The 24,287-nt window shown below is 33.5% G+C and overlaps 1 protein-coding gene and 1 long non-coding RNA gene across 5 annotated transcripts in view; one reads left to right on the top strand and one right to left on the bottom strand.

Moving 5' to 3' along the window:
- Positions 1-1,999: 1,999 nt before the first annotated feature.
- LOC125683319 (homeobox protein Hox-C11-like) lies at positions 2,000-22,725 on the bottom strand. 4 transcript variants are annotated; one of them, XM_048924363.2, is made up of 5 exons: positions 22,695-22,725; positions 20,270-20,536; positions 20,003-20,092; positions 6,500-6,526; positions 2,000-2,837 (listed from the first exon to the last, which is right to left on the bottom strand). In XM_048924363.2, the coding sequence occupies exons 2-5, from the start codon at positions 20,481-20,483 to the stop codon at positions 2,536-2,538; spliced, it is 633 nt and encodes a 210-aa protein (XP_048780320.1). In that variant the 5' UTR covers positions 20,484-20,536; positions 22,695-22,725; the 3' UTR covers positions 2,000-2,535. The 4 variants fall into 4 exon arrangements, with proteins under 4 accessions (XP_048780320.1, XP_048780321.1, XP_048780319.1 ...); XM_048924364.2 differs by lacking the exon at positions 22,695-22,725 and having other exon boundaries at positions 6,500-6,523; positions 20,270-20,796; XM_048924362.2 differs by lacking the exon at positions 6,500-6,526 and having other exon boundaries at positions 20,003-20,536; positions 22,695-22,722.
- The window catches only part of LOC125683328 (uncharacterized), a 29,504-nt gene continuing 19,175 nt past the window's right edge, over positions 13,959-24,287 (top strand). Inside the window, exons 1-2 of the long non-coding RNA XR_008796258.1 lie at positions 13,959-14,464; positions 21,976-22,110. This is a non-coding gene — a long non-coding RNA (uncharacterized LOC125683328). The remainder of the gene's footprint in view (positions 14,465-21,975; positions 22,111-24,287) is intronic.

Below are 24,287 nucleotides of genomic sequence, written 5' to 3'. Positions count from 1 at the left end.
TGAATAGCCAAGTTACTAATCAAATTATCGAATCAAAAATAATTGGATCGAATGGCTAAAATCGAAATCGAGTCGAATCACAAAGTTTGTGAATTGTTACAGCTCTAGTTGTATCAGAACATAGTAAAGTTTAACGTTTTTATGTTCCGTCGTGACATTATTAACGTATTTGCGTTCTATTACATATGTACTACATTATAAAGTATTCATGTTTTATTACGCCATTATAAATTATTCATGTTTTATTACGCCATGATAAAGTATTCATGTTTTATTACGCCATGATAAAGTATTCATGTTGTATTATATGATAAAGTATTCATGTTGTATTACGTCATGGTAAAGTATTCATGTTGTATTACATGATAAAGTATTCATGTTGTATTGCGTCATGATAAAGTATTCATGTTGTATTACGTCATGATAAAGTATTTATGTTGTATTACATGATAAAGTATTCATGTTGTATTACGTCATGGTAAAGTATTCATGTTGTATTACGTCATGGTAAAGTATTCATGTTGTATTATATGATAAAGTATTAATGTTGTATTACGTCATGGTAAAGTATTCATGTTGTATTACGTCATGGTAAAGTATTCATGTTGTATTACGTCATGATAAAGTATTCATGTTGTATTACGTCATGGTAAAGTATTCGTGTTGTATTACATGATAAAGTATTCATGTTTTATTACGTCATGATAAAGTATTCATGTTGTATTACATGATAAAGTATTCATGTTTTATTACGTCATGATAAAGTATTCATGTATTACATGATAAAGTATTCATATTGTATTACATGATAAAGTATTCATGTTCTATTAAGACCTAATATTCCCCTGATCAATTTTGACTTTTCACACATTGCAAAGCCGACAAGTTAAGGACTGTTGTAAACTTTCAAAACAAACTTTTACTATGTATAATCTCAAGGTTAAGTTGATGGATGATGTATGTAAAAAAGATTGCAAGTAAAGGAATTGAAGTTGTCATTTTTCCCTTCATTATTGAATGGCGACACGTAGTCACTGTGTTATATTCCGTGGGAAAGATTACTTAATCATTTTAACAAGGACAGTAGACGAATTGAGTACTGGTACACCTTGAACAGTCTCAGAGGGATATATTTCTCTTAAATAGGATTACTGTCGTAAAAATAAGTTTGATGTTCCTTCAAGTGTTAAAGGTTGAGACGTTTTGGGGGTAATAATGAATTTAGTTTTACAGGAATTAAATATAAACAACAAATATTCACGGGTTGGAATGAATATTTTCCTACATATTTTATTCAAGAGAATCCTACCTGTAATTTAATATTACATACTACGTATATATATATATATATATATATATATATATATATATATATATATACACATGTATATATAATGTAATTAATCGTCAATTCAAAGATATTTTTCCATATATGACCATCATGTATCAAAACAGGACGACCTTCTGCTTTTGATGAGTGTTACATAACTAACTACTCTGTGATATCTTATCGCACCTGCAGTGCCGTTAACTGTCTAAAACGTGTATGAAAAATAATCTAATTACGTACAAATATCGATATCCAGGAGACCCGTGTCCCTGTAGGTATCTTTATTGAAGAGCTCTTAAGTAAATGTACTGTAGGACTTTACAAGAGGGTCGGTCAGACAGATAGAGTTCCTATGCCTTCATTCCGCTCATCCTCATCGCAAAGTCAATTACTACACCATATCATAACTAACATGAAAGCGTATTGTCCCATAACTATACTTCCCTGTCATTACATCAATTCTACATGTTGTGTATATCAAATCGATTTCCTTCTTTCTTTATAGTCGTTCCAGAAACATTGGCAATAAAAGAGCATGTTTTTTCTTATAAACCTTGGTGATATTCTCATTTATCACATGCATGTACGTATACCAAATTTATCCTCTCCTAAGCGATGATCATGTATGATAGTATCATTACATGTAGATTGCAATCACAAGTAAAGAAATTGTTTATAATATTTATATTATATTTCATTTCTATTCATCTATTCATTTATAGAATACATTTTATCTTTGGACAAATCACAAGTGAGTCAATAAAGTAATTGATAAATCACATCGTTAGACATATTCTACGACAAGCAGATTAAAACTGCACTGTCAAAAAATTGGGACCTTTCTACAAAGTGTAAAATCGTCATGAGACAACTAAAGTTCACACAGTTTTCTTGCATCAAGAGAACATTCAAAATAATACTACAAAACCAGCCAAGAGAAACCTGTGCGACTTCAAGTGACATGTTGTTCGCTTATTTTCTCCCGAGACACGTGACCCTCCCGAGATTTCGATGCCTGCAGCCATGATAGGAATTCCCTAAGGGAGCTGTGTTTTCACTCACTTCTTTCGACTGAGGTATTCAGCGTGTTTATTCTTTGGTAAAATAGTATAGAGCCACAATGAACCAGGAGCTACGGGGATGTGCTCTTGACTTAACAAGCAAGATCCTGCAATGTCATTGTTCCCTATTTTCAAATATTTCCTTCAGTGGCTCATGGGTTGCTGCTGTTGCATACACGATGAATGCGTTTTGGGGGGCGGATCGTCCCGTTTTGACACTTTCTTGGCCTTTATCCTTCTGTTTTGAAACCAGATTTTGATCTGGCGTTCTGAGAGGTTTATTAATTGTGAAAGTTCCCATCGCCTGGACTTAGATATGTAAGTTGAATTATTGTATTCGCGTTCAAGTTCTGCGATTTGGAATTTGGAGTACGGGCGTCTTCTTTTCCTGAGTGTGACTGCGGTGGGGGCAAGTGTCGTTGATGGTAAATGAATCTGTTGCATATCTGAAAATAGAACATGTTCTTGAGAAATATGCTATATAGCTGTGGCTACTGCCATACTTGACCAAATTATTTACCATTAAATTTAAACGCATGATTATAACTTTTGTCTCAAGAAACCAATGTAAAATATCTAATTTAAAAAATTAACAAAAATCTCAAACAGTATTGTAAAGTTTTTCTAAATCATCATGGCTAACCCCTGGTCTGAACCACGAGCGGACCACACATGCAGGAGCTATATTGCGTTATTAATCATATTAACAAAGAAACATGCAGTTGCCATTACATGTATTGTGGTATACCAAGCAAAACCTATAGTCCATATATCTTGTGATTAGGTTTGTCAATTCTTGAATCATATGTATGATTCTGGTCAGTCCAGACCATGGAAGGTGGGAGGTATTTATTGCCAAGCAGGCAAAATTTTGGACCTTTTTTTTTTTTGGTCATCATATGCGACATTTTCACATTCGATTACACCAGAGTATGGTATGCTCTAAATAAAAATAATTATTAAAAAGTATTTTTGTATATTTGTATTCATTATACCTAATGAATTTCAGACTTAGCCTTTCTATCCAAGTTAATTCTTTTAAATCTAAATTCACCTCTCAGAAAATGGCGACCTAGGTTCTCGCAGTGGAGGGTCGGTGCTTTACTGCCATTTTATGGCCGTTTTATTTGCCCTTTGTTGAATAAGAGCATTTAAACTTAGCAGAGTTGTAAGGGTGCCGAAGCAGGTATAAAAACCAACTTTGTTTAGAAAGAACCCAACTGGTACTATAAACTTCTGTTCCTTTCGATTTAACACAAAATAGAATTTATTGAAACCAACGACATCACGGGAGAATTCCGCAATGACGAGAATTCACGAGAATTTTACGATCACCATATCATGGAAAATGTCTGCACATCAAAGACGACCGATCTCAGTGCAATCCCTGTAAACCCTTTTTACAGGCAAAGGAAATTTTGTGTAAACAATATAAAACCATTTTTATGGAAAAACGATTGAAATCATAAGAAGGCAGTTTCTTGATCTGACTTTCGATTTACAGATATTTGACATCTAATCTCAACTCCTGATGCATAAAATCCCAGAACAATCTGATCTGAACGTCTTGGAAGTTTTTATGTTGCAATTGCAACTTATCGCAACGGATTTCAAATACTTTTTGGGTATCATTTGTGAATTTTACGATACTTTAACTAACAGTTTACAAAGAATGAAACTTTTCCGAGCTTCTACCGCCCCATACCAAAGATATCTAGAATATAGAACCAGCTTTTGTCTTGACATCAACTTTAGGATGTCGGTATTAATTGTATATCAATGACACATCAATGTTAATTTTCATTCATATCGTCTCCGAGACCCAGACAAGAATGTTTTGTCTGAGTAAGGTAACTGATACGTCTAATAAAATGAATGTTTAATTTCTCCCCTTTTATCGCCCTGTAACATAAAATGTAGGTATACCATTAATTCTAACATTAAAGGTATAAGGTGCACGATAAAGTGGACAAATTAAAACCACAAATGCCACCGATTACAGGTGGCCGTTCCTTCAATCTGGCCTGTTAACGCGTCAAAATCCGACCCTCGTCTTTCAGCAACCAACGGTTTATGACCATTTCATCGGACGATTTTCTGATTTTAGGAAACATAGAATTACTTGAGCGCCGAAGGTGTTGATAAAAGAAAAGAGTCTGTAACCAAATCTGGAAGTCTAACAACAATTTATTGCTTAATTCCGCCTTTGCTATCGCGTTTGTTTGTTGTTTATTGCTAATCGAATCGAACTGATAAAACTAGGCATTCTACTGTTGTTGGTTTTTTCTTTTTAAAGTTTACATCCTGTATAAGGTGTTCATATAATTGCATTAATATTTAATTTAAACATTCGCAATCCCGTATCAGGTTAAAATCCACTTTGGTCATGCGATCCCGTACAAACGAGCCGTGTATGCGACGCGGCAGATCTCGGGTACGGTATTACCAATATCTCCACATTAGCACCTCAGTGACAGAGAAACAGACAATCACATAAGGGCAAAAGACGGCATTTGTTAAAGGCAGTGTCGGTTATGCATCTATTACTTCACGAAGTGGTTCTAAAAGCCATAATCTACTGTTTCTTGAACAAAGGAATTTGAATGTAATATAAATCAGGATTCGCTGCTTGCGTTAGAAATCTGACACAGATCCAGGTCGCTCAGTCAACAATAGTGAAGGGTAGGGTAGGCATTGTGTCGGTGTCTAATGGTAGGGTATCTATAATAATGACCCTCCCCTTCCCTAGCCAGTTACCGAGAGAAGAAAATTACATAACGGCGGCAATTTATCAAAATATAATAGATTGTTTTACAACTGTCAAATACTGTCTGCATAGAAATTATCTGCCTACAACTATATGCATACAAATATATGTATATCATATTTATTCAATATTGACATCCATAACAAATTCATCAGGAAATTGAACTTATCTTATGACCACTATATGTATAATTAATGTAAATAATCAAGTAACATCTAATTAAGATTTAATTGACATGTCTTTAAACTGTAAACACAGGGAGCGCGACTCTTTTATGTGTCAAATTTTAACTTAATATCTAAATTAATGTAAAATAAAATCAACATCAGAGATTTAATTTACATTCTGAAAACCTAACACGACTTTTTAGTATGTTAAATTCTTTTTTATTGTATTGAATTGAAAATAAAATCAATATCCGATTGTATTTTAAAACATTTTAACGTGTTGATTTTTCAAAGTTTAAGCAACATAATATGACTCCCCGGTGTCATTTCCTATCGTCAAAGGCTGTTCCTGTTCGTTCTATACTTAATGTGAAATTTAAAAAAAAAAAAAAAGAAGAATATCACTTAACTTTTCTAAAGATTCAAACTATTTGAATTTTTTGTCGCCGTTTTAAATCATTTTGAGTCTACATAAAATCACTGTATCATCCACAGGCTCACACCTGTCTCCTTCATTAAGGTTTTAATTGATTCCTCAAAAATCGTTTTTAAAAATGCATTCAGAAATTTGACTCCATCCCTGGTAGAGATATACCACTGAATGTAAGCCCGATAAGATGCGAACTAAAGAGACACATCAAAGACACGCTGAACTCTTCCCACCAACGTGTCATTGACGACCACCGTGCTACACAACAATTGCGGACTTTTTACTTTTCGCAAACTGTCCAAATGTTGTCGCCGGATTCCTCCGCTGTCAATACGGCGACAGAGGTTTTTTTTTCTTATACTTTATTTTTATCTATTTGTTTAACATGAAAGTAAAAATCTTATAGAAATGTCAAAGGGCTTCATCTGTTCCCCCGCCGTAATCAATAACACTATAATGGAAAGTCATAAAATACGGATGTTGGATCCCAAAAAATATGAAAATAAAAACTAGTGAAAGCTGTTCTTTGACTAGGGGACAATGGGAATTATTTAATCGCTAAAGGACAATATATTTTAGCACATAAATATGTCACAAAAAGTCGGAAGAAATTGAATTTGATTATTAAGGTAAAGGGGCTTTATTTTTTATTTATTTATAGCAGCCTATACAAGCTTACAAATTCAATAGTTAGTATTGTATTTTTAAGTCTAAAATCTTTAAAAAGAATTTCATTATACTCACAATTTTTCCATGAAATGGGCTGTTCTTCTGAAATATACAAAGTTAAGTTTTAGAACTCTGCTTGAATTGTATATTTAAAGGGGTTTTATTTGTCCTACAATCAGTTGTAACTGTTATACTGAAGAAACTTGATTTTTTTTAATAGATTGAACATGTAAAGAAAAAATCTACGAAAAAAGCCAAACGTAAGAAAATAAGAATTCTAAAAGTTTCTAAATAATACATTGGACGGTAACATATGTATAAGTTGCTTGATATAATATCTTAGGTGAAATTAACATTTGCACAATTCTATCCATTTTTCAAACTCATATCTGCATATCATTCAATATTACAACTTCTTGGTAAGTTAATTTTCAATATTTTATCCTTGTGTAGGATGTTTTGTTGGTACAAGTCGCTTAGCTTTCTAATTTGCTTTTAACGCAATATATTTTTCCAGACTATTGCAGCAGATTTCTCATTTTCTAAATGGCTTTAAATTGCCGAAAACGACAGTACCTCGTACCAAATCCTTAAAAAGCTTTACGTCCATGCTGTAGAATTAGGTAAAAGTTTACTAGGTTTTGTTGTTAGCGCGGTGTGTGGTAATGATTTCATTTTACTTATATCATACGCTTTATATACATACATCTTAAGCGATACGGCATAGCAATAATTAATAACATATACAATTCCTCCACTTCAGTCAATCTATTCCTTTCGTTTTAAATAGAGGAAGAACATTTTTATGTTCATAAAGTGAGTATGCATTGCAGCAGCTTTCATTATTAAACTTGAAGGAATACAGTTGCTAAATTAGAAATTTATAAAAAGTGTATAGCTTCTGAATGGTATGATTGTCTTTTTTCATATCGTGTGATTTAAAGATAAATTACTTATTACTTCATCTTGGTTCCCACATTTAATCCCCTGAAAACAAGAAATCCGTCTGAGATGTGCATGCATGTATCACACGGGTAATCCAATCATTGTAATGAACGTGTTCAATTTAATTCCATAATATACTATTTAAAAGAATATTGTTTTTCCATGTGCGATTTTGTTTATCTCCCTTATGATTTTCTCTTAATTTTTTTTATTCCTCTGATTGGGACATTTTGTGTAATTTGTCGAAATAATCAATTCTTTACGAAAGAACTATTTGATGTTAGTTGCTGAGACTACTCTTGGAATGCACTATAGTGCTGCATACACATGTGAAAAACATGTGGATTTAACAGAAGTATTGTTTGCGGCTGAAAAAAATAATAATGAGAAAATGTCGTTTAGGGTGTGGTTCTTCCGGTGTCGGCAGATGAAACGAGTTACATATAACAATTTCCCATAAAATCAACAAACTGATTTTTAATGATTTTCCCTGTATATAGTAATCTATAATGAAAATAATTACCGGTGTGATACCAGAAATGGAGATACGCGGACATATCATATGACTCACCACTGCCCACTAAGACATCCGGGAGTGCAGTATGAGTTGGTCTAAGGACATGCCAGAGAAATTTGATATGGATGAAAAGTGGAGGATATGTACAATAATATATTGAAGACTTTCAAATCTACTTTATACAGTCAAAAAAAATTATATACAGATTCAGTAGAAATTAATCTGGAAAAAAATTAAAAGCCTGCTGGACTCGAACCCGCGATGTACAGATCAGCAGTCGACATGTTAATATTGACTGAGCTCCCTCGTTAGGCAATCGAATTTAACGGGATATACCAATATTGCTGACATTCATATTTTCATTCATGTTTTAAAAGGAAGTCAGTCATTACAACGATATAGTATACCTCTTGTGTTCTTTATAAGGATTATGAGATTGATTATTGTTCGTTATCTCACCTTTTCCTCAAAAGAGAAACTAATGTTAAATAGTCTTTTTACCTAAAATATATTATTTGTATTTAGTATTTTTATCACTTTTGTAAATTACAATGGTATTTACAAGTCTTTTGTCAAAAATTGTAATAAATTGTAGAAATAATTCATTATATGGTTGGTTGTATATTGTTTAACGTCCCGCTTGAGGAATTTTCACTCATACGGAGACGTCACCATTGCCGGTGAAGGGCTTCAAAATTTAGGCCTCTGTTCGGCGCTTGCAGTCTTTGAGCAGGGAGGGATCTTTATCGTACCACAACTGCTGGGACACGGGACTTTGGTTTTTTGCGGTCTCATCCGAAGGACCGCCCCATTTAGTCGCCTCTTACGACAAACAAAGGGTATTGAGGACTTATTAAGTTATTCTAACCCGGATCCCCTCGGGATTCGTTATACGGATATAGCGAAGTAAATCAACAGGGCTACAGGGATTCGCTGTAATCGATTTTTACTGTACATGTATTATATTTATTGTTACAGACGCTACTTCACTTTTGTAAATTTTTAAAATGGCCCCTGGATCATGAAACATCTTAAGCTTAAGTCAAAATCTTAATATTGCAATGAAATGATTGAGAAGACAACCATCCCAAATAAAATTGATATTCTGTATTGCTTTATCAAATTTCTAGTGTCTGTAAATATAAGTCTCAGTCCAAAAGCAATGAACATCTTACAGGTGATTTTGACTTAAGTCTGATTTTGCTACATGATCGGGGGACCTGGTCGTGAATGCGGTTCACTTGTATATACGTTTCTATCGTAAAGAGTTTCTGATGTTTCAATATCTAATTCTTGTAACATACTTACCATTGACCTTAACAAATGTATCTACATCTAGTTCTGCAAACAGACTTATACCATTGCCAGTGCCAACTGCATTTATATCTAATTATATGCTAACAGATGTACCGTTGATCTTGACAGCTGTATCTATATCTAACTCTACCATTATAGGATTGAGAATCGTATCTATATGTGCTATCACACTCTTACCATTGATAGTGCCAACTGCATTTCAATCTAGTTCTGCTATATATATATATATATATATATATATATATATATATATATATATATATATATATATATATATTATAGATAGATATAGATATATAACCTTGAGAACTGCATCTATATGTTTAACACCGAGAACTGCATCTATATTCAACCTTGAGAACTGAATCTATATTTAACCTTGAGAATTGGATGTACACCCAATTCTGCTGAGACTTACCATTAACCTTGCGAACTGTTTCTTTATATGTAGCTCTGCGAACAGACTTGCATTAACCTTGAGAACTCTATATATTCTTCTATCAGACTAACCATTGAATCATACAACAATAAACAATACCCTCCACATTCCTCTCATTGTATGTAATTTGCTTTGATAAAAACATTAGATCGTGAATATGAAGTGGTCTCGATCAATCTAGGCATTAAACAAAACCTATACATAGTTGTCTGATTTATTGTTTATATAATGCTACATGTAACAAATGTATGCTCATATTTCGCATTTGGAATAGCGAAATAATGAACAGTGATTAATCTTTTTTAAAAATCCTATAAAAAATACAAAATTGTGAGTAAGGCAAACACGGGCCCCTGAACACACGAGAGGTGGGATTATGTGTCTAGGAGGAGTAAGCATCTCCTGTTGACCGATATCACCCGCCGTGAGCCTTATATCTTAATGAATTACACGGAGCGATCTCTAGTCAAAACCAATGTGCCAAGAACAGCCTAAGGATTGGTATAAAACATCAGACAGCATTTGACCCAATGACAGGTTGTATTGGTGAATCAGATCGTTCTAACGATCATGGAATTTGCGAAATGCTGACTTGAAAGAGACTGTTGAAATCCCTGTAACATCAACTTATTTATCAGCAGTCTATCTCAACTCAAAACTTGATCATATGTAAACATGCTTTGCGTATCAAATCAGTTAATAGACACAATCACCATATACACAATTGAATATTGTTACATAAATATGGGAAGTTGACGATGGAAAAACCAGTTACATTACGGTCTATGTTTAATACCGGTAAAATATCCATTATGAAGTCGGTAGCGTTTTCATGTGATATGGTACATAGAAATAGGTAGATATGGAGTATTTTGAGCAAACAGAAAATTTCAAAATTCTATCACTCCATTTGATAATTGTGCAAGTATAAATGCTACTTTAGGAACATTGACATGCTCAATAAATTGGAATAAAAACAGAGGTTACATGTATTTCAATACATATCCTAAAAAGCCCAAACAGGACTCCCCTCAATATATGTGATATGTGCAGTCCAGAAAATATTACGTATATAGTTTGAACCTAATTTGACCCCATTATGTTATGACATAATACATGTAAATGTACATTTCCCGGATTGCTTAACATTTGTTGAAAAACTGCACATTTTGGATCCATTTACATTTTCACTAATATAGAGCATAGACCCTCCAGAAGCCAGCGAAAACCCGACAGGAATGGAGAATCATTGTTGCTGCCTACACGTCAAAGGCGTAACAACAGGCAGTAAGCAACATAGAGTATAGAACGCAGTGACGTTTGCCGGACAAAAACGAGGGCAGACGATAAAATGCTTCGTTCTGACGTCATATTACAAGAAACGAAGCGAAATTGGTGTCAGGTAGAATCATGGTTTGGTCTTACAAGAATTTAACTTTTAAAAATATTCATTTCATGAGTGGAAGACTTCACGTGAATATTCAGTTTTTAGAGGCCAACTCTGATCCTTACCATATATAGTTCTTTTACGACAATGAATATTTACATTTAACAATGTTTTGTCAGTACTAAACCTTTGCCGTTTCATTATACATATATTTTGATTTTTTTTATATAAGCACTGACCATTATAAAATATAAGTATAAGGTCCAATTGTCTAGTTTGTATTAGATATTTCTGCGATAATTTGTATTATGTTTATACATCATTTGTTTATTTGCCCCTATAACACAAATAACTTCTACATTTAGTCTCTGAATAATATAACGTTATTTGAAACACGAATCTAAGGCAATAAAATCCATATGTATCAATTCTCAATTCAACATTTACATTTTATACATGTATCATTGTGAGAAGAAATAGGAAAATTGGGTTATAAATCAAATAAGCATGTAGAAATATTTTTGTTGCCTCTTGAAATCAAAGATGCGATAAATCATTGTCAGAGGCCTTCATTGTTATCGCTCTTATTTCATGTATTTTAAAGCTAGCTTATGAAAGCTCTTATAACGATTTAACAATAATTTCCTCAAGAATTTGAATTCAAACATAATGTGAACGTTTAGTCAGAATATTCCTTATGATTGTCATAACTTCTTAAAGTAGCGATTGGTCAGTTAATGCGGCTATAGTAGATATGCAAAAAAAAAAATAAATAAATCTTGTACTGAATTCAGGTGAATCTTCAAGTGACATACATGTACATTAAATGTTTAAATTAAATTTTACATTATGGCCTATGTTTTTTTGTTTCAAGGATGATCCCTGATTGACGTTCTTGGACTAGATACTCAGAGGACGTCGGCCTTCCTCCAAAGCGATGTATCGATCGAATTCAAAAACAATTATTGTCTTATCGCTCACCAAGTATCTACAAATCTTTACCAAACCGTTCTGGATGTTGACGACTTTAATATTTTTTTCCTCATTCAGAAGCCGGATCTTCTCGTTGCACCCAGATTAAGTTCATCGTGCATGCGAGACACAGTATTGGCGCCGTTGTGACATTCCCTAATTAGACGTTTACTTTGAACATGTTCATGAATCTTTTAACTAATCATTAACACGTAACAGAAGAGATAACCACGCTCCAGCGAAAAACGTTCAGTATCACAGAAGTACTCTGCTAGGTTTTATTAAAAATTTAAGAGACTTATTTTGTAAATTTTCCACAGAGCAATTCAGCGTGCATATAAGCTGCATAATCCACGGTTGAATGTAAATAGTTCGGGAGTAGTGACTTGTGACAGTAAATCACGTCTAATTTGTTCGCACTCGGAATGAAAATACAGGCAAATATTCATCGGATTCTAAATATAAAGCCCCATCCAACCTTTACGTTAGCAAACTTAATTCATTTTGCATCTTCGCAGAAAATTTTAATTAAGCTGAATAAAGTATTACAAACACGATCGAGCTGTGCTGAAAACCAATTAGTATTTATATTGTTTAGCAGTATTGTGTATCCGCTCTATCTAAGGTAGAACGTCTTGTTGGTGCACGATATAGACACTTATATCTCTTAAATTCTAATTATGTATAGGAGGTTACCTTACATGCTACCTGCAGTCCGCACACTAAATAAATCAGATCAGATGCCCATCTGTGTCAAATTTTACGGCAATCCAATATGTGCATCTCCTGTTAGCGACATAACGTATTCAGTAAATTTGCATGATTTTTATGCAGAAATTTTCAGCGATACACTAGTTTAAGTTCTTGAGCAGTTACGGAAAAACCTCCGTTTCAACAATTACAAGCCACAAAATGTTCATTAAACGTCAAATCTGATCGCTCTATCCCTGCCGTATTATGTGGAAGAAGACCCACGCCATATGTATGTCTTCAGCAGTTTTGTAATGTTGACATTTAAGTTTTGTGATACACAGGAATGATTTATAATCGGCAAATTCAATCTCAAAAGTCATCTTTGCGACAGCGACACTTTTTTCTCAGTAAACGAAAAGCAATTAATATGTAGATATCATCTTCTTTGCTCCCGAGACCGTCCACACATCTGATAGCAATGCTAGCAATAATGAACCTCCTGCCTTTAAGAAATGTCTCCATGTAGACCTTATTCAGGTGTGGGTCAAAAACAGTCGCCACGTTATCCTGGTTCGACGTTAATTAACAAAACCTTGAGCAGTTACTATAACTTCCTTATTTACTTGACATTTCTGAGGTGTTTTATTTCGTTTATTTAATATATCAGAGAGAGAGAGAGAGAGAGAGAGAGAGAGAGAGAGGAAAAAATCGATTTGAGGTCCTTATGCATATCACAGAATCGTTGGAGGATGGCCGCGGGGGTCCGATCTTACGATTGTGCTGCACCGTTAACAGACCGTTGTAGAGACCGGGTGGTCCCTAGACAGCCACCGGTACAGCCTAAATCAGTTTCCATTTAATATATCTAAAATGGAAATGATTTGATCTGTTGAAATTGTAAAATATAATCTTTGTACATGACTTTCTAGATTTCTCAAAGCAAAATTGTGATTCACAATGTATATGTACAATGGCAATGACAAATAACTTATTCTAGACGCAGAGAGAGAGAGAGAAGGGGAGGGAGAGAGAGAGAGAGTCTTTACTATAACGATATTACAATTTAATACAATATTTTATACAAAGGATTTTTTTGCATTTACAGTAATAATGATCGGAGTTTAAATGCTTTATGTCAAAATTATTATGGATTCTTGTATTAGTTATCGTAAATACGTGGAGAAGACCTCAAAATCAGATTGTATCTGTTGTGTCTAGAAAACAGCGCCGCTTCTCTCGTGCTCTGGGCGGGTTATAAAATTAGTTCACGAGACAAACTACACAGGTTCAGTGAGTTATAAAACGACTATAAACTCCCATATAGTAAGTAATTTGTCCACCAATTCATAAAACATTGCACTTATTCACCTCCCAATTTGCCACAATAAAACACCCCACTTTGTCCCACATAGACCTTCTAATTCGACTAAAATATTTTGTATTATTTTATTTCAATTCGACCTTCAAATTCGTAATAAACGATTGTTCTATTTAATATACATGCATTGACGCTGTGTATTACTTCATGGAATAAATATACACTGCGTAAATATAGAAATGTTGTAGTTTGTTACAAGAGCACAGGGAAAGGGAGATTACGAGCTACTTACTCTAATGTGGGAGACTATATAATACCAAAGCGGACATTTCAAATTTTACTGGTGAGAATAAAAGACGAGATCAAAAAGACAGTGATAGATGTTGCTTTTCAACAACTGTCTGCAAACAACTGTTACTGAAGTGTTCAAAATGGAGGATTATAATTGAAAGGTAGGAATCATGGAGAGGAAACTTTTAATCTCCGGTTTTAAATAATTTCAGTGGAAATGATCTGTTTATTTCATATCATTCTATACAGTGTGAATAGATCACCATCAAAGCCGCCTAACAACCAAATCGGGATTTATCGGAATTTTATGTCCATCCCAGAGGTTTTCCGATCGTAAAGCTGTCCAGTGGTTTAACGGAGCCGTGCTGAAACAGTCGAGTTGACAAAGCAAAGCGTACCACTGATCTCTTTAGCATATTTGTTTCATATAAAGGTGGCGTCATATTTTCAATTTGTCGGACAGATAAAATTTCAGATGGTAGAACTACAGCGATGCTGAAATGATACCAGCCATTTTATTTCTCTCATGTGGGGTATTATACCGGGGAATATGTTTCCTGCGCGTCCCCCGTCCCATGTTGCCTGTCAGACCAGGCTAGATTTTTCTGGCACACGATTATCTCGGTAGATACCGGTCATTTGAGATCTTCAACACCTGATATCTTTTATAAGACGTAATTCTTTTAATTTGATTTAGGTTTATTTAATTTCATTTCCCGCGTGTTCGTCAAGTGATATGGAACACACTGAACTCGATTTTCAACACAAGGTATATTCTGTGGAGTTTAAAGACGAAAACAGTCAAAAATAATAACTCACAACTAAGGGCACCTGTCGATAATCAACATGCTTTTCTTAAGACGTTCACACAAGCACGTTTCTAATATTTTGATACAAGACTTGAAAAAAAAAAAACCAGTGTAAACAAAGCAGTATTGATACTACAACAACATATAATTCTATATTTACTTACGGTAATTATTTAATTAACAACTAAGACAATGATCAATGATGTGAATTTCTACTGTAATATCACAAACAAAGCTGGATGACAGAAGTGAGTTATTAGCTCCAGGGGCCAATCATCTCACTGTGGTAGATTGGGGTTTTCTCAGAGGCAATGATGTTATTTAAATCTAAATATCGGGATTAGCACGACCTGCCTCTGTGTGATACAAATGTATATTGTTTTCTTCTCAAGGTTATGCGATGATTAATGGTTGATGTTATACGCAGGTCTTCGTAAAAGTAGTCGTTTAATTTATGAAAAATGATGAAATCATATCCTCTTTGATTACTTAGAAACAAAGTCCCTGGTTATTAAGACGTCGGACTGTTCTTGTTGGGGTTCTGAAGACATCCACATATAACGATAGCATGACAAATACAAGGCTCTGAGCGCCCGTTCTCAAGGCTCCCACGCAAACACGCGGAAACAGAAGCATATCAAAGGGTGTAAAATTCATCACTGTTCCCAAAATAAACCTTGTTTTGTGATATTTTTATACATAATAATAGATATATACAACAATAATAATTTTTGTCTGTGACCGTTTTATGTGTATTTTATGTGTTATTCTTTTTTTCAATTTGATAAAACGATTTTCGAGTGTGATTTTTTAAAGAATTGGCATTGATGCATTCGTACAAATTGAATATTAAATAATTTTGCTCGGAAATCAATGTCAATCATATAAAATTATATTTCTTACAAAATCTCATTTATAACTCATCAGTCTTCTTACGGGTAAGCAGCAAACGTTTGACTTATTCCAAAATTAGGAGAAATATATTTGATAAATGAATCGTCGGGTTAATTGTGAAATTAATTCACTGGAATTGTCAATCCTCTTTATCGTGTTTACAGTGCTGTGTTGTCGCATATCGCAGACTCGTCCACTTTAGCAGACTAAAGGAAGTGTTAGACACAAGCTTCAGAGGGAAAACTGTGCGAACGGAAGATTCCCGGCTGAGAATGAGAAGATGAAAGTGAAAGTTACATGTAATTGGACAGCTTCTCCGTTTTCATTAATATTGATTACTTCTTCCCGTTTTTTCCTTCATGACGAAGAGATCAATTTTTATGAGTTGAATACTCTTTTTTATGTCTTTTAGAATACTTAAGTGATTTCAAATGTGTAGTTTTAAATAAGAGATATTAATAGACTTTTTAATTCGTTAAAATTGCACCTTAAAGATGAAAATGACATGGGGAAAACAAAATATCCCCATAACAATTAACCATAAATGTTACGTAACAGAAGAAATTTTCCCCCCTCTCTCTCCCTCTTTTTGTTGTTGTTGAAAAGTTTAAGCATTCCATCGAATCTATATGCTGAAAAAGACACATTTAATGTATGCATTACCGCACATCACGGCAAATAGAGAGCCAATAAATACAATGATCACATTAAGGAACGTTAACGTATTTTATCAATTCAAATTTGGGATGTTTTTTTATGTTTAGAGTAGAATACGCACATTAACAACCCGGATTACGAGATGGGAAATGATAGATATGGAAAAGTTTATCCATATCTCAAAACTTCGTATTAAAAAATCCATAAGTCATTAAATGCAGGAGGAAGCTAACAGGTACAGTTTCGCAGAAATGTCTTTCATGCCATGATAATTGCTTTAAAAGTGTCGATGATATGTAGGAATACTGCACTTTAAGGAGACTCGTGTTGTTTTGTGATCAGAGAAGAACTCATCAATAGATAATAAATCACTCTGTAACATCCAAGACATTGCTGGCACTGGCTTTGTGTTCAGCTAAAATACAAGTTTAAGTGATAATCAAATATGAATAATTAACCCTTTTTTAAAATAAGAAAATCACGCCACTGATGACCAATCAAACTCGACGTCTCTCAGCAGTGTCGGTAGATCTCGCAACCTGATTCCGAAACCCCAATGGAGTTAATGGAGTATTACAGTTTAATGAAGAGAGCTAATTTGATGACTTTGATCAGGCGTTGCTTTATGGTTGTAAACAAAGTCACATTTCGGATATTGATAAATAAGAAAGATTACAGCAAAATGTTCAATCTAACGAAAAATATCGAGAGGCGTTCGACTTTATAATTTGATAATTATGTAACGATGATATCACAAAGATACTGGCAAGAAATGAACATAATGTCATGTTTTCATTTGATTGCAATGAATTGAAAGTCCAAATGAAAAAGATTTTCGTGTTGGCTAACGATGCAAATGCAGAGTGCATTTCCGCCCGGAAGTGCAACAAGATGTGCTGAGGGGACTAAATACCGAAAACTGAAAATCTGAGAAAAAAGAATGAGATCTAATACAGATGAAGTAATGAGTGAGTAACATTTATGGTTCATGGTCGATGCCCACCTCGAGTTTTATACACCACCTATACCGTTACTACATTTAGACATCGCCAGTTCATCCGGCAATATATATTAATATCTTTTTACACCTTAATTATACGCTCGGTCATTCATTTATATAAAAACGCAATGTTTTTTCCTCTCCATTAAACAAAGACTGACTGGATAGCTGCTGTATATACCTTTGTAAACACACGCGAAATAAAAATATGTATTATGACTGTATTATGCATGTTCGCGTTCTTAGCGAGATCTTGGGTGGTCCGTAAAATAAACGAGATACCGGGCGCTTCACCGTACGAATTCTACTGTTTTCTTAATAAGTTCTTTATCAATGCTTATATCAAATAATGAACCAATGCATTTGAACTAGACTACCAGTATGTTATAACGCAGTGGTTTTATTGTTTATATTTTAGGAAACATTAAACAGTTACTTGGGATTGAATACAATGATTATACTTTGTATAGCATTAAATTTAGAATGTAGCAATACTCTCCAGCTTAAAATGGAAAGATGGAAAGAAAGTCGTGCTACTTTCAAGCTGTGATATGTTAGTGCGACAGACAGCAGTCCAAGACAAAAACCAAATTAATTAATTCATGTTTCTTATTTCGAAGAAAAATATCAAAGCATCGTGTTGAAGAAAATCACGACCGAGTCGGGATCTAAGCAATTTACCAATGATTAAGTTTTAATTTAATGGAGTTAAGCCTCAACAAATATGTCGGCTTACACGTATGTATTCCACATAAAATTGATGTTAGCAAACTCCTTGTAATTAAATCTTCATCAATATTTAAAATAAATGTGTATTTTAATATTCAATGGGATGAAATCAATTTTTCGATAGCTCTTGATCCGTTGATTCTACTGCTTTACACACGATGCGAACTATTTATCAGCAAATAACATTCCATTAAATAAATGAAATAAGAAAGTTACTTAAAATTTCAAGTCTTTTTGTTTCTTTCTGATATTTCCCACTATTTACATAAAGACCTTTAAGCTGAACAAAACATCTTGCCCAAATTTATTTTCAACAAGGAAAACTCCATTTTGTGAATGGAGAGAAAAAAATCCTCTTCGAAAAAGTACATTATATAGAAAACAAATTAACCCATTTTTTCTAGTCTCATCGAAAAAAATAAAAACATCACATTTTCGTAAAGCACCTCTTCGCATTTGGTCTCCTCAGCCGTGGTTTGAGATAACGAGAAACCGGGGGAACTGAGTTACTCCCCCAGTGTGGGATCGTGTGAATCCTGTCTCGTTTTTATAAAGCAATCAAAATTCTAATTCTCCATTGCGCAGTTCTCTGATGAGTTTTGTGAATTGTTGATATTCGCAAAAAGCATCTTAGTAGGCGACTCGGGAAAATCATTCCCACCCTGTTGTTTTTGTTTTTCGTCTAAGAAGAACCCGAGTGCATATGTTTGAGGGAATTATAGATTTTTTTTACTCTCAGACAGATATTACATTCTATGATATAATGAATGAATGTAAAATCCATTGACAGTTATGTTATTTGTGTAATTCTAAATTGGAAAGTTTTCAATAATTTATTTATACAAATCTCACACAATATATAGTATTCTTTTGAATATTGTTAAATATATGTAGGGTTTTAGATTTAATTATTTGATTAGTAAAACTTTAAAAATTAACAAAATGAATCTCAACAGTGATCATTTTCAGACTACAACACCAAAGATAACATCACCCTACTTAGCGTAAAATAAACCTGTCATGTTAATAAAATATTCAACAATGTTGTAGTCGCTTCATTTTCATTATGTCTCCCAAGGGAAAAAATTCTGTAGATTTTAATGCATTTCGTGAGATTATTTTTTTAGTCTAGTAATCTTCATTGATCATAATTAAATATTTATTACTATAGTTAATTTTTTCTATCTTTAATGTCAGTATATGTAGATTTGTATTTCTAATTTTCAGTACGTACACTATTTTCCCTTGGAGTGGGGAATTCTTCACAGCAGTGCATTAGGTTAAACGAATGATATTGCAAAACCACCCCAAAGTTAAGCAACCATTTTCCCATCACCTTATGCTTTTTAACCCCTGGTATTTTTGCATAGCATGCATTGTTATATTGAATTATGTGTTTTTAATGATGTTCGTCTCATTGCGGATGCAACGTCTTATCGATAGAAGTTAAAAATTCTAAAATAGATGAGATTGAAATGTACTCTTCATACCATAATGTATTTTTAATGATAAAACGCTGTGATGAATTTTAGTCGAGTACAGAAAACTTTGATCGTATCGCCACCTTTTCATTACAAGTCAATTTAGCCGGAGCATGATGTTGTGCTTACCTCTTTGACACAGAGAAGGATAGGCAGACACAGCTCCCGATTTGTTAAGGTCCAGTGCAGCCGGAACCTCCGGGGCCCTCCAAGAATTATCTAAAACATTCAAACGTTCATGAGCACTACACGTGCATGATATTGCACAACAGCTTCTGTGAGAGGAATTCTCCTCCCGGGGAGAGTCACAGACCCCGTGACTGTTGCAGGATTTATATAGCAAACTTTCATATCCTGTCTTCATAAGAGACGAGTTATCCCCCCTTGGTGACGTACCTTCTGATGACGTTGTGCACAGACTGTTGAGCTTCCAGTCATTGTTGCTGTGTTGTTTGGGTGTGTCCGCCTGCAGTGAGTACACTGATCCCGGGGGAAAGTACCCGGAATGAGGCCAGGATCCATACATATGATAATTCCTGTCACAGTTCGCACCGTCCGCGTATGAAGGAAGATGCCATCCCCGGAAAGCGTACGGATTCATTGCTGCCATTTCCCGGAATTTGATGCCTCTTCAAGTCCTTACATATGCGAGTCACTTCACTCCTAATTTGATAAAAGCCTCTGTTAAAAATTACAGAGAGTACATAGCCAACACACTTAACCACACAATACGTGTGCACCGACGAACGATGTTTCTAAGAAGCTACTGCATTCACATATATTAAACACAATTTTTTTCGCTGTAAATATTAGATACAACTTTAAATACAGCCGTTATTGGCCGTGTGATAAGGAATAAATGACAGATGAACATAAGTACACCGATTCGCTTCGTTTAGTTTTGTCATACAGCTCATTAAAATAATCCACACTCTTCGGTGGAAGAGCTATCAATTGATTGGCTAACTCTCGGAGCGGGCGATGGCGTATAAACTTGACCCCAGCTTTAAGGTGAACTCTACGCTACGATACACAATCGCTCGCGCATGAAAATATTCCACTTTATGAAAGAAGGCGACTCGTTGTTATTATTCTAGACTTTTGTTTCTCTATAATTTATCAAATTCTGATTTATACCTGCGTGGTTGTTGGACCACCTACAAACCGCGATCAAACTAGCCGCGCTAAACCTAAAAAATTAAAAACACTAGAGATCGGACGTTACAAGGTCTTAATTTTACTGGTCACTTTACGAGGGGCCTGTCCGCAGTAATGACCATTAACTGGGGCACTTTAAGCACACAAAAGCAGGAAGCTGGATTTATTAACCACGACATAAAACTGTATGAAAAGAAAAAAATATTGCTTATTTCTTCAAAGGCATAGATTTTTGCCACATGAACGGGATATTTCATTACTTTTTGTTCTGCGTAAATTTTGGGAAAAATAACGACTGTTCTTCAAATAAATATTTGCCAATCTGTTTCTACATTATTATGGGGGCAATAAATACTATTTATTATCAGGGTCTATGCAGGTAGCCCAATATATATCATGACAATTATTAAACATATTAAGTTTTTATTTAACTGATAAATTCCTGACGAGGGTAGTGATATTGTAAAAGAAGGAAATACTATTTATTACTTGAGGATATTGATAAATTCTGTAATATTGTTGCTTGTATCAAATGTAAATAAATTAAAATCTAAACAGATTAATTTTTATTTAACCGTTTGAATTCCAAGTGCTTTGCGGAAAGATAATATACGTACTGTTTATCAAACAGTTCAAATGATATAAAACATGAGCTGGGTATGAAAGATAATGAGATAATATCATTAACAGTTGTTTCCCCACACGAAATGAGTGATTTTTCGAAAGTACGAGTGGGGAATAAATTTTTTTAACAACTATAACTGATGTCAACAACAACAAACCCAAATAGACACAGAAAATAACAATCAGAAATAATTTTTTAAACTGTACTTTTCATCAATTTTGTTTTAAATTCATTACATTTATATTTGACACTCACAACTTAGAGGCAGTTTCCCATTTTAAAGAGAAATGATGATTTTAAGCTATTTTATTTTTTCAAGATAACAAGGGACCTATTTGCACTGACGTTTCTCTGCTTTGGGGATTGTTTCAATATTTTCATTGATTCATGAAGTGAAATATGAAGTTTATGTCTTCAACTGGAGCAAATGGATTCAGATATATCACCTTTCGAGGTAAGAAAATTTTCTACATTGCAACAGAACATTTAGAATTAGTTAAAAGTTCACTTCATGTAATCGTACATAGAGCAAAACAAAATCTAAAAATGATATCCTCATTTCATATTAATATCACTTTATCAATAAAAATATACATTAAAATATTTAAGGATTTTAATAAGACTGTAATACAATACAAGTTTTAAAAAAAAAAAACCCACAACTTTTACAATTTATATTATTAAAGAATCGAATGTATTCAAACCACAGAATGCTATACATGTATTTTCAATATAAATCTGAGTTGTCAAGCTTCATGAAACGTTTGATGTCTAATAACTTATTTAACTGCTGACATTCAAACATATAACAAATTATCAATACTTCATGTGAGGTTCATACACAGTAAATTTCATATTACACCAAGATTTTGAAATATATAAAACTTTTATTCCTCAACACTTAAAACCGGCTGTTAATAAATATTGAAACTATATCATAGAGAATTATGAACTCAGTATTATCAAGACCCTAGATCAGTATAAAATACCACGATCAACAATATATAATTCTCAACATGCAGCGAAGTCTCTACTTACCAGCTTCCAGCACTGTTTACATAATATTAACACGAGAGGGCGGGCTTACTCTATAACGTAGTCGTGGAACTTATGAATATTCAATAGGAAAAGGAAGACAACTCGTACTAATTATTTCTTTACTCTGATCGAATACATGAATAATTCATCCCTTTCTTTTTGCATTTCTGAAACATGCTTCAAATGTGACTGCAATAAATGTCATAAAAAGATCTCCATTTTTTTTTTTATTTCAAAGTCATATCGTCAGGATAAGGAATATTTAACAATGAAGTTCATTAATTTGTAACCAAAGTCACATCGGTTTCGTTTTGAAAACCAATTAGTAAGATCTCTCGCGTTGTAAATAAAAATATTAATATATCCAGCTGCAATGCCAATTTTATCCCATAGAAATGTGGTTAAATTTTGAATCTTTTACTTTACTTAATGTATTCTTAATTTTAGCTTTTATAGGGTTACAACACGACATACGAGAATTAATCATTAATTATCAAATCATTCTAGAACCGCCCCATTGTTATTATTTTTAAATGAAACATTCAAGAATATAAAACAAACATTAGACAAAAAAATTTCCGCACATATCAAGAGTATTAAATCATTTTTCTGCGTAACTTAGGTGTTGGTGGGGAGAAATTAATACAGGGTTGTTTTATCAAAATATATTTATAATTATGTTTTGATACATTATGCAGACCACAATTCACAAAGAGTTCGCGGTTTTCCAGTGTCGACGACCGTAGAAAATATGTCAAAATGCATCTATTTGATAATTATGAAATATTTTTATGAATATAAAGCACCAATGGGATAATGGAAGGCATCACGTTTAATAAACCTGGTGTAACAAACATGCTGCTATTATTGTCAACTATAAATTTTTAAAAAGTTGAAGGTCGACTTTTATAAAAAAGAAACAAACTGATAATCTCAATAATACATCGGGAGTTTTCCCAAGATAACAAGATCCTACTCATATATTGAATAAATAAAACGTTTTACAAGAAATAAAAGTTGCATACACTACGAGGGTTAAAGAAGATTGATGAAAGATAATTATTTCAATATTTTTTTTTACCCAACATTGAAAAAAGTATATATAAAAAAATCGTCATGAATACACATGTACATACCTGTTGGTAAATGATTCTATTTGAAGATGCTTCATATCAATAATAAATTTCAAATAAATATTTAATTTACACAGGGAATATTCAAGTGTTTATCTGATATGCCGTAAGGCCTAACGAAATAAAGAACTTATAAACCAGCTACACAACCAATGTCTGTTTACAGTCAATTAAAAATACCGTTCAATCATAAACTCGTAAATATATCGTTTAACTCACTTACCATTCGGGTATGTAGGTAGACTCAATTAAGCAGACTTCTTTTTTTTTTTTTTATCAATATAGCGTCCATCATAAAATTAAATCAAGTTGTCATCAAGGATATCAATTTGAAGATTTTGTTTTTGAAAACTTGATTTTTTCCCCCATCTGTTGTTGCCATTAAGCACAATTTCCTGACTAAAAACAGAGAACATAAACACCTTATAAAATTGATATAAAGTTGACCTACCACACTAAC

This window comes from Ostrea edulis, chromosome 6, assembly GCF_947568905.1.
Source record: "Ostrea edulis chromosome 6, xbOstEdul1.1, whole genome shotgun sequence".
Taxonomy (NCBI): Eukaryota; Metazoa; Mollusca; class Bivalvia; order Ostreida; family Ostreidae; genus Ostrea; species Ostrea edulis.
Note: the sequence above shows the minus strand (reverse complement) of the source record. Positions and strands in the feature narration are given on the sequence as shown.

Excerpts from the sequence above, each read along its gene's own strand:
- LOC125683319 (XM_048924362.2), bottom strand. The coding sequence starts at position 20,483 with ATGGCAGCAATGAATCCGTACGCTTTCCGGGGATGGCATCTTCCTTCA. Across the intron at positions 2,838-20,002 it reads TCCTTCTCTGTGTCAAAGAG|ATATGCAACAGATTCATTTA; the intron begins GTAAGCACAACA and ends TTCTATTTTCAG.